The sequence below is a fragment of the Thamnophis sirtalis genome, unplaced genomic scaffold, assembly GCF_051295495.1.
Source record: "Thamnophis sirtalis isolate CommonGarterSnake01/CBP01778 unplaced genomic scaffold, rThaSir2_p1.2 scaffold_5, whole genome shotgun sequence".
NCBI lineage: Eukaryota > Metazoa > Chordata > Lepidosauria > Squamata > Natricidae > Thamnophis > Thamnophis sirtalis.
Window position 1 is genome coordinate 33,585,993 of NW_028261385.1, and position 12,106 is coordinate 33,598,098.

Below are 12,106 nucleotides of genomic sequence, written 5' to 3' on the forward strand. Positions count from 1 at the left end.
AGCAACTGCAAAGACACAGGCTCTATAAAAAGATGGGGTAGCAACACCTACAATGCTCGAACAACTGATTAGCTCTGAATATTTCCTTGCCAAAACAATGTAATATATAACAATAGTAATATATGGAGCGCGAGAAGCAAGCTCCAGCCTCATCCATCAGAAAGACGCTTTCAGACGCAAAATAAAATGCAAGCGGTGAAGCGAGTCGCCTTGTTAGCGGAGCCGATAAGGCATTTTCTCCCTCAAAACGGCGGCTGTCCTGACCACCCCGCAGAGTGCTAACCGCGGCAGACGCTTCCCTTCCTCCTCGTAAACAAACGCGGCCGCCCGTCTCCAACTCCTCCCTCTCCCCCCTTCTCCCTCGGGAAGCCCAAGCCACCTGGCATCGCGCCTGCGCTTCACCTCCGAGCCCCAGCAGAGTCCCTGGGCGTGTGAACGCGGACAGGTGGCCTGGCTCTTGGTTTCCCCGACCCTCTCCCTTCTCCCTCTCTTCTAACGCGGCCCCCGCACCGGAAAGCCATCTAGCTCCTTAGAGGCAAACTGACGACAGCGGAAGCCTAATCCCACTGTTTGGGCTGGGCTGGAGCTAGCTGTCTCTCCGCCCTGAGGGTTGCGCCCGAGAGGTGGGTCAGTCTCTGGACAGCTGGGCGCCGGGGCCACAGTCTCCGCTCGGCGTGCTCTGAGCCGGAGGGGACCCCGCAGCTGCCCGTCGCCGCCCGACTCGCCGAGAGAGGCCGCCAGGCGCCTGAAGAGTGCGGGCAGGTGCGGGGAGAGCGTTGCGCGGCGGCGGCGACCATGTCTGCGCGCTGCTGTGCCGGCCAGGTAAGGCGCGCGCGGACGCAGCTCTCCGGGGTTCTGTCCCGGGTGAGAGGGAGCGTTGCTAAACAGCTCCACCCTGGTTTCGTGGCAAGCAGTGTCTTTGGGGGCTGCGCCAGCGCTTCTTTTCGCCGGACAATGCCGTTCGCCCCGCGTCTTCGCGGTGGGCAGGAGATGCGCTGGCGGGTGCGCTTCTCCGGCGGAAACCTGGCTCCTCACCAGATTTTCCAGCCATTTAGGAGATCCTGGGGTCGAACTGAGGATTTAATTGAGCGCTTCGTGTGATTTCCCAGCTGCAAATTGCTTTCCCTGTCGGTTGAATGGGCGTCGGGCATCGCTTGCCGTTTTCACAGCCTTGCTCTTAGTTGTTAAACCGGAAATAAGGGCCAAGCTGGTGATTACAGCTTGACGCGGATTCAGATACTGCTTTGTTTTGCTCTGGATCAATTTGCTATATCGTTTGTAAAGTATATGACCTGCTTTATTACCGGCGGGGCTGTCTAAAGAATTTAGCAAAACAATCAAGAAAACTCACTAAAGAAGACCTGCTAGTATCTGTGTGTTGATAAAACAATAGTTATTGTATTATTTAGTTACAGTCCTGTCCACTGTTGTCCGCATGCAACCCAATCCCAATTTGTCTAAATTCAGTAGTATGCATTTTTTCTAACTTTTATGTCTGTATTATATTTGCTTATCCTAAGAAAATTAACTTTTCTACTGTAGGGTGGAGTTTACAATGTTCTGCTGAACTGTGATTTATTGAATAAAAGCGTAGTTGCTTTAAATGAAGCATGACTAACAGTATTAATGCAACATGTAAACTAGGTTACTATAATAGTTTGATGAAGAAAATCATGTATAAAAGTGCTGCCTCCAAACTTCCCTTTGTACTGTTAAAATTTGCACCCTCTTCTAAATAAGAATTGAACAAGAAAACTGACACTTTTCAATCAGGAACAGCAAATCTCTAGAAAAAAAGGATGCACCTACGGGTACTTCTGTATTATTTGTATTTCCTATGCTGTAATTAACATGGAGTTGTCCTGGAGAGAGAGGAAGTTGACTCCTTCCCCCTATAGTTTTCCATTCTGCCTGCAGAATAAGAGAGAAGAATATGTTGTTTTTAAGTTATGTGTTCATTTCTGTTGATGTGCTTATGTGTATAAAATAAAAAAAATAAAAAAAGAGAGAAGAATCAGGATTCTAAATTCTAGATTCAATTCTTCCTATTTTCATAAGTCATAATATAAAGGCCATGTTCTCTAACTGCATGTGAAATATGTTAATATATGAAAGAATGGCTGAAATTTGATAGCATCTTAACTTGCAACTGTTGACCACATATGGTAACAGCTTGTATAGAATTTGGTGTCCAGTTGATAATATTGCCATGTGCATTTTGGCACATTAGGAATACCCCCTAGGTCAGTGTATGGAGCTCTGTCCTGCTGGAGAAGGGAATTGCGCGCACCTGTTCCGCCCCCAGCAAGCATGCCTCGCAGCCTCACCATGCCCTGGCCCAGCTCTCCCTGCAGCACCAGGGCGCCACTGCTGCACTCTGAGCATAGCTTCTTCTCCAGCTTCCAAACTCCAAAATTCAACTGCCAAGTCTTCCAGCTGCATCCGCTCTAGGAGTGTGCTCTATAGTTGTGGGCCGGCTGCTGGACAGAGAATCTTCTGGACAGAGAGTCTTCCAGCAGCCGGCCCACAACCATAGAGCACACTCCTAGAGCATCCGCTGCTGGAAGACTCGGCAGCTGAGTTTTGGAGTTTGGAAGCTGGAGAAGAAATTATGCTCGGAGCGCGGCGGTAGCGCCCTGGCCCTGCAGGGAGCCTCCTGGACAACTCCCCCTTCCGGCCCGGCAGAATGCCATTCCCCAACCTAGTGGTACACCGAAGGCGGCAAGCCTTCCCCCCTCCCGCGGCTTCGGTATCGGTGAGCGGTTATCTGCCTGGCTGGAGGGGAGGGATTGTCCGGGGGCCTATTTTCGGGGGTGGGCTTATATTTTTGCCCACACGAAAAATGTGGCAAGGTGTTAGTTTCAGGAGAAGTCGTATTTTCGGGAAAACACGATAGTATCTACTGAAGTCTTAACCCATTGAACATATTTTTTTCCTTTTTTTGGTAGTACAGTAATTTTATTGAAGATTATAATTACAACAGTAAAAACTAATATGAACTTTAAAAATAGAATAAAAGGTGCAGAAAATATAAAGGAAAACTAGACAAAATTAAGAATATAATGAAGAAAAAGTGACATATAAAGTTGTTTCTCACTTTCATCACAACTATAAACAATTTTACTAACATATCACCTCCTCTTAAAATACCAGAAATGATCTCTTCTTCCTCTATCTCATCTTTTATCTATATGCCAATCCATAAAGTATTGTCATTTCAGTCCTGGTATCAGCAAAGGTCCTTCAGAATAATCAGAAATAATATTTTAAACTTGGTCAAATAACCCAATTTTATATTCCTTTCTTTTACTTCTAACAATCTTAATCTTTAATCCATTCAAATGATGTCGTAAAATTTAAGATCTTTTTTTTCTTTGTCCCTTCTCATGAGATTCTTCTAAGCTTTAACAAGCCTTTTTCGTAAATCCAAAATTATCCATCTCACACTCTTGGTTTACTGTTTATATATCCCTTTTAATTATTAAGTCAGCCAGTTTCTTTTTGTCAGTTAACATCTTTTTCCACTGCATTCTTGTAGTCTGTAATTTGTAAATCCAGTTTCAATTCAGTCTCAATCTTGTCAAGTAAAACTTGTTCCTCTGCTGTAATATATTTTGGCAGTTTCCCCATAGAGGCAGATGTCTCTGTTGATAGTATAGTATTAAAATTAATGTTTGAATCCATTACTAAAAAATATCTTTAAAATTTGTCCAGATTCTGTAATTGTAAGTCTTTACAATTTTTTTGCAGTTTGTGTTCTTCTTTAATTGTAATATTTTGTTCCCTCCAGTGTCCATTTTTTAAAATCTTATGTTTCTTTAAAAAAACTCAGAACAAAAGAATTTTCCCATGGGAAGTATTCTTTGTAATTAATTCCAAAATCTTATTTCAAATTTATCTGGATTCTTAAGTCTGTTTGTTACTTCCTAAAATTAACATTTTAATCATTTTGATGTTTCTAGCAAAGATGCTTTTCTAAAAATGACTTTTTTTTGGGGGGGGGTGTTATGAAAAGCAAAATGTTTTCAAATACGAAAAGCATTCGTACTGAACAAAGAAAGTTCAATTGCCTTTTGGGGAAACACTTTTGGGTCAACCATGACCTGGATGATTGAGAATCTCCATAGACATTTTGATATTGCTGGGGGGGGTTTTCAGAAAAAAAAATATTTTTAAAAACTTGTAGTTAAAACTTTATTTCACTGAAGATTGAAGGAACTCACCTGGTGCTGTCAAACTTGTCATAATGGCTGAAAGGCAGCTAACAAAGCAATTAATGGTTAGTAAAAGTGATAGTGATCTTGTAATTAGAAAAGAAAGCATGCACATTTAGTGCACTTTCAAAGGTACAGATGGCTGTTCCCACATCTCACAAAGTTCTAAGTCACCTGAGTCCACTATTTCGCAATCTCATGAGGAGCAACTATTTGGTGCACATGTGGATGATCTCAAGTCTGTCCTTGTCTGAATAGGAATTACGAAGAGCCGATCCATTTGCTGGCTCTTCATTCTGCTATGGTTGTCAGTTCTGCATTTCAGATCCATCTTTAGTCTGTCATTTCTTCCTCTGGAAGTCCCCCAATCAACAAATTTTCTTAGTTTCTACAGAAACACATTTTGGATATCCTTAAAACTGTTTACATCACAATGAAAAGCTAACAAAAAGCAAGACCCGTGTACGATTAGAGTGACTGTATTATTTTGATAAAACTTTTGATCAAACTCAGTGGTGGGTTTCAAAAATTGTTCGAACCTACTCTGTGGGTGTGGCCTCCTTTGTGGGAGTGGCTTGCCACCCATGTGACCAGATGGGAGTGGCTTGCCACCCATGTGACCAGATATGAAGTTGCTGATGACACTTGTCAGAACCACCTTAAATTACCTCACACACAGCACTGGCATGCATAAGAATATGATGTAAACTTGTTTTTTAAAGGGCATCTTTGGTTTGCGTTAAAACAACTTCAACACAGACAATGTTCTGATTGCACCACAAACGCAGTAGTCATCCTTACCTTTCACAGAGGCACTGAGTTGTGTAAATATGAGCATGATAGTGTAGAATAATCATATCCAAGGACCAGTGGTGGGTTTCAAAAAATTTTGGAACCTCTTCTGTAGGTGTGGCCTGCTTTCCGGGTCCACTGGTGGAACCTCTTCTAACCGGTTCGGTAGAGTTGACGAACCGGTTCTACCGAATAGGTGCGAACTGGTAGGAACCCACCTCTGATCAAACTACTCTGTCATGATAGTCATTTACTGTTAGTACTCAGGATAGATAGACTGGTAAGGCAAACATCCCTCTTGGTGACTTCATGGATACACACATATAGTTTTTATGGTAGTATCAAATAGTTGCCAGTCTAGCCTATAGAGCATGGATGTCAAACTTGCGGCGTCACATTGCCGTCACATAACATTTTGTTACTTTTTCCTTCATGATGCTGGGGTGGCCTTTGTGGGATGCATCCAGCCCCCCAGACTGCCAGTTTGACACATTTTCTATAGAGTCACGATTTCCTTGTGGTCTCCCATTCAAGAAGTACTCAGGTTCAACTCTCTCTTTTCATTTTGAGTCAGTTATTTCATCCTAGTTGGATTGTGAGCTGTATTTAGTGAAGCTAATTGTTTTGTGACTATCAATTACTGCCACTTGCTGACAAAAATAACGAATATGTTATTTTCTATCATATGCCCACCGAACAATTTAAAGCTAGCTCATCTCTTTGGCTACATACCAGTGGAGGGTTCCAAAGTTTTTCACTACCAGTTCGGTGGGCATGGCTAGGTGGTGGGGCATTTGACTGAGTGGGTGTGGCCAACTTGACGCCATCCACATCAGTGGTGGGTTGCAGACGTTATGCCCCGGTACTTTCCGGTATGGTGCTCCAGAGGGCCCACTCGCCCTCCTCACCTGTATTTGAGCTCTTCGGCACTTCTGCGCACGGAGCATACGGCGCCTGTGCGACACTCTGCCAAGCAGCTGGAGCATCACGGAGGTGTTGCAAAAGATAAGGATGCATGCACTGTGCGCGTGTGTGCACACGCACGTATTCATGTGTTGGATGCCGGGCCTCGTTGCACCATACCAGTTGCACCGTGATCCGGAACCCACCGGTGATCCACATCCACTCAGTCACATGTCCCCCACCTAGCTGCGCCCATAGGAAAAGGTAGGAATTTTTAAAGGATTTTTGCCTATCTACATATGCCTTTCCTTCGTTAGTCGCCCCTGTTTCCCCTCTTCCTCCCCCACCACTGCCTCTTTGGTTGCTTAGCTTCCACAGCAGCTGGTCAAGAATCTGGAAGGCAAGCTGACCAGAGTTTTCGGCGAAGCCCATCCAGCCACTGCTACTGGGAAGCGGATGGCTGGCAAAGAAGCCTCCCAGCTGATGCCTCTTTGAGAGCCGCTTTACAAGGACTTGCAAGGCAATGGGGGGGGGGATACGCATTCGTGAAGAAAATGGCAACAGCAGCAGCTTTTTCACTGACCAGAGGACTTCTCTGCGGCCAGCTGCCACCTCTTTGAGAGCCAGTATGCAAAGCTTTACAGTTACCGGGCAGGTGGGGTGGGCAATTAGTGACAGGGAGACCAGTTCGGGAGCCTGGCCAGCTGGCCATCGGTACCAGTTTGCCGAACTCGGCAAAATTTCTGCCACCGGTTCAAATGAACCAGTGCAAACCGGCTGAATACTACCTCTGCTACACATACTGAGCTAAGCTTGATTTGTTAACCAAACATTCATGAATAAGTCAGTATTGGATTCAGCCATTGTGCTAGACCAGACAAACCATAATGGTGTTATTTTCAGTGACAGAGATCACCTTTCTGCCCTCCAGTTGGAGTGAACTGAATCCCTAGATAAAGAAAAATATTTTTTCTTCTTTGAAAGAGAAATAACTGTCCTATTACTGGAACAGTAATGATTTGTTTTTGCTTACATTTCACAGGAAACGGGAATTTCTATAGAGTGTCTCAAGAGACTAGAAGTTAACCTCTGTCTTAAATAAAGCAACTGCAGTGGAAAACTTCTAATTTTTTACAGGATTCATTGCATATAAATGTAATGTAGATACAAGACTGGCTGTGTGACTATACTTTTTTATATTACATCTTGATTTACACATTTTTTAAAAAGTAAACTATATGCTTGCTAGCTTTGAGGTCCTATTTAATTAGTATGAAATTCAAATTAACACTTTCTGATAAAATTAAGTACTTGCATTTTTTTAGTAGGAACTTGCAGAGGAAAATTTCTGTGGTGAGTTTTAGGAAATTTTATTATACTGTTATATTACATGAAGAGAAATAGTTCAGTTTCTTTTTTTAGTTCTGAACATGTGTACATGCCATATAATTTTTAACAGCAAATAAAATGTCTTCTCCTCTCCAATTTTTGTGGTTTTCTGTGATTTTCTGTAGTTTTTAGCATTGGTTATACTCTTAAATTAACTACTGTATAGTTTTCTCCCATCTCGACCAAAACCAAAAATCTCCCCCAAATTAAGCATTCCAAATGTACTGGCACTCATATTTTAGAATTCCAGGACATCATGAGAATTGGCTAAGTTGGAGAAATACTAGGTTGAAGAAGAATGGTTTAAAGGCAGATTGCCAATCTGTAGTATTAAGAAGTAAGCCAACTAAAAGTTTAGACAGATGTTAGTACTCAAAATATGTAGTCCTCCTATCTTAGTAAATTGTAGTTAAATATTTTAGAGCTTGCTGCTGTTTGACAAAAAAAATGGGTTCTGGCTGTTGTTTAAAAGTTTATATACAGTATATTGTTTTTGTTTCATATTTTTAATTGATCCTACGAAAGAATAAATTGCCTAGCTTGGTGCTAATTCTTAGCCAATTTTGGGTGATCTAGAAAGAAAAAAGTGACTTATGACTGGTCCTCGTAATTATAACAGTAATAGCATCCTTATATTAGAATCATAAGCCTGGAAGGAATCTTGGAGATCTTTTAGTCCAATCCCCTTCCCAAGGCAGAAGACCTTGTTGCATCCCAAACAAATGGCTGTCCAATCTTTTTTGGAAGTCCTCCAGCAATGGACGCCCAGAACTTCTGGAGGAAAGCTGTTCCATTGATTAATTGTTCTTGCTGTCAGATATTTTCTCTTTAATTCTAGATTGAATCACTCTTTAACAAACTTCCATATATTACTTCTTGCCCTGCTACCAGGTGCTTTGGAGAATACATCCTTCCAGTGACAGCCCTACAATTGGAAGATAGCGATCATGTATTATCACTTCTTGTGATCTTGAGGCTATCCCTCTGTTAATGCAGGACTGCATTAGCTTTTTAGGTAGCTGTAGCAAACTGCGGACTCATACTTAACTGGTTTTCCACTAGGACATCTAGATCCTACACATCTACTTTTGAACCAGGCACTGCCTATTCAATGTCTAGATAGAATGTAAACTCATCAAATTTGCAGACGACACCAAATTTGGGGGAATTGGCAACACCTTGAATATTGAAAATTCAGAAGGTTCTTGACAGATATTGGGACCTATCCAACAAGATATACAGTTCAGTGGTAAGAAAAGTAGGGTCCTTGTACTTAGGCAGAAATTGCCTGATCACCTGTTGTGAACAAGGATCTCTTCCAAGTAGTCCTTTAGTCAAAAGCTTATAAATTTAAGGTAATTCTCAAGCATAAATTAATTTTAGTTTGGCAGGTTTTGACAGATTACCTAATCTATAATGTGCAACTATGTGGACTAGGAGTAGGGAATCTTTGGCCTTTCAGCAGCCTCAACTATTTAGCCAACATGAAAGTTGGAAATTGTGATTTTACAGACACTAGAGCTCCCCAGGCCTGCCTAGGACTTCAGGAAGTCACTATGAAAAACTAATAGATTGGTATCTACTTGTCTTAGTTCTATCACACTTAAAAGTACTCAACAGTATCCCCAAAAACTAATGCTTGGCAACATCTTGAATCTAAGAATAATAAGGCATCTTTAGCGGGGGACAGTTTATAATACTGAGTAAAATATATACCAGTTCTAAATATCTAACTCAATTTCCATATTTTTATTGTACTTTTTGCATTTTTTAGGACTACACTAAACAGACAAGTTTCAAGCTGAAGACTAAGGGCAGAATTCTCCATTCTTTCATGGATCATTGTTTCCATGAAAATAAGACCTCCCCAGATAATAAGGCCAATTGGGCTTTTGAGCACATTCACTAAAATAAGCCCTCCCTGAAAATATTGCAACACAGCAGCAGCCATGAGGTGACCACGCTCATCGCCTCCTGCACCTCAAAAATAATAAGATCTCCCCCAAAATAAGTCTAAGTACTTATTTCAGGGGTCAAAAGAAAATAAGACTCTGTCTTATTTTCGGGGAAACACGGTAGAAGAAGCATACACATAGATTGATACATAAGCATGCAAAGATACATAATTCACATTTTTAATTTTCACACCCTGCTGAATTGATGTATGTGCATCTCCATGTTTGTGTATGAATCTGTGTGTATGTTTTTATTTCTAGCTCACACCTTCTATTCAGAGTTGATTCTTGGCAACAGCCCATCCTAATCCCTGCAGTTTCCTTGGCAAGATTTTTGGAAGTGGTTTACCATTGCCTCCTTTCTAGGGCTGAGAGAGGACAAATGTATTCAAGGTCACCCAGGTGGCTTTTTACTTATGGTGGGATTAGAATATGGTCGCAGTCTCTCCGTATCTAGCTTAGTGCCTTAATGGTTATAGCATGCTGATTTTCTTTTCATACATCTGTATTAGAATTTACTCTACATCTGTTGTATCGTTAAGAGTCAGTGATTCTGTTATTAGGAATTGCAAACAGGAAGTTTTCAGAAAAGGAATTTGGGTCAACATGCAGCCCAGAATAGTTTCCTACCTCTGCCATAAAAGCAGTTAATGTAGGCATTCCCAGAAGACAATTACATTTTAAGGGATGACAAAAAGAGTCCTTGAACAATTACTGTATTTTCCAGACGGAACAAGAGGCAAATTTTTAAAAAGAGGCAAACTTTTAAAAAAAAGTTTTTGCACTCTGCAAACCTCCCCAAAACGGTTCATTTTTTGCAAAAACGGGCCCATTTTTTCCCCCCAAAAGGCATGAATAGCCTTTAGGGGACTTGCAGACTGCTCCTGGGGGATGAGCCCCCCCCAAAAAATGAGCACAAAATTGCCCATTTTTTTCAAAAAGGGCCCATTTTTCATCAAAAAATTGCATGCATAGCTTTTAGGAGGTTTATAGAATACTCCTGGGGAGTGAGGGTGCAAAAATGGCCCTTTTTCATTCATTTCTTCCTTCCCCAGCCCCCAGGAGCTCTCTGAAAGCCTTGTATAGGCTCTGCATGGCCATTTTGGTGAAGGGGCGGGTTTATTGGAGGCAAAAAATGCTATATTCAGTGTATAAGAGACACCCAGATTTTCAGCCTCTTTTTTTGAGGGAAAAGGGTGCGTCTTATACTCTGAAAAATACTGTCTATTTTAATGGAAAGAGTCCTTGAACTTTCTGGATCACAACTCATTGACTGATAAAAAATACTGACTCTAATTCCATGTCCCCCACTCCCCCCGGAATTGAAGGTGTTATATTTAGCACTCTCCTTCAGTTTTTCCCCCTGCAACAATCCTGCAAATATTTTTAGAGAATTTCATTTACAAAAAAAAAAGGCTTCATTGCACATGCATTCTGGAACAAATTATTGGTTTGTGATAGTGGCTGTGACAGGAAATCCAGTGAAAACAATTTAGTAGTTTCATGAAATATTTGACATTGGCCATTGTGTAGGGTGTAACTTAATGCTGTTGAATAACTAATTTATTTCTGCTACTTGTATTAAGGATAGCTTTTCATATATTGGCCCCTTCAGAAATTAGTTTACATCTCTAAAATGTATAACATTCTAAGCAAAATGTTTGTGGAGATGAGATGCAAGTACTCAAATAAACTGCCAACAAAAATAACGTAGAACAACCATATTAAATAGGGAAAGAAATTTGGCATATAGAATAATAATTACACAACCTATCAGTTGCTCCTGGTATCAATGGCCAAAATATATTGAAGCTTTATTTTTAATACAAGATTGTTCAGAAATAATAGATAACCACTATGTTATGCTCCACAGTGATTGGACTATATTAGGTATGACTCTTCCCAGCAAGTCATGTTTTACTCCAGTATAAACCCCATGGAAAAAAATACATCCATGTCTCATTTACAACGTGAAATTGTGACAAAATTACCTTAAATGTGAAGTAACAAATATTTCAGTTCAATTAAGTGTATTTTTTAATAGGTAGCACACCAACATTCACTTTTCAGTTTAGCTATGTACAATATTTTGCACCAAATTTTAACATGATGTATTATTATTTTTTGTTTAGCATATTACATGAATACAGATTACCAGATTTTAAAAAGCATGGTTTGTTGATTATTCTGTTGTCACATCCATTCAATTGTGATCTACACATAAGCATTCACCACATACTTAATTTATTTAGTAACTGAAGCATGTTTTATTGATTTGCTTAATTTTTAGGCTGTTGGGCACTGTGTGTGGTCTCATTTAGTGGATTTTCATAGTAGTATATCAATCTTACATTGAATAAAGACATACTGAATTAGTGGGATTTAATGTTGAGTTGACATACATGCTTATGTTTAAAAAAGAAACCCAGCAAGGAAAACATTTTAAATGTTTCTGAATTCATAATTTGCTCAATTTGTGGAAATAGTTATGCTTCATATGTAAGCCTAAACTACCTTTTGATTTTGTTTTATTTTCATCTGAAATCTGTTATTTTTTAGACTATTATAATACACTCTTCTCCATGGAGTTGAGGTTTTTTTAATTTCTGATGTTTAAAAATATTGTAATTTTTAACTCTGCTTTTATAAAGGAATACAACCATAATGCCTCCTTAAGGCATGCCAGATATCTTCAGATGGTTATTTTATTACTCTGTTAATCTTTACCTATCTACTATAACAGTGAAGGTTAACCTTTTTGTCCAGATGTGCCGAAATCATGTGCGCATGTGACATCACATGTATGTGTGCCCAAACCCATAATGCAATGCACCCGACCCCCTGTGTGCATAC

At 40.6% G+C, this 12,106-nt stretch overlaps 1 protein-coding gene across 1 annotated transcript in view; it reads left to right on the top strand.

The window, feature by feature from the left end:
* The first annotated feature begins 392 nt into the window (after positions 1–392).
* SERINC5 (serine incorporator 5) overlaps positions 393–12,106 on the top strand; it is a 45,590-nt gene continuing 33,876 nt past the window's right edge. Inside the window, exon 1 of the mRNA XM_014051574.2 lies at positions 393–822. Coding sequence (XP_013907049.2) covers positions 796–822 — 27 coding nt within the window. The 5' untranslated portion in view covers positions 393–795. The remainder of the gene's footprint in view (positions 823–12,106) is intronic.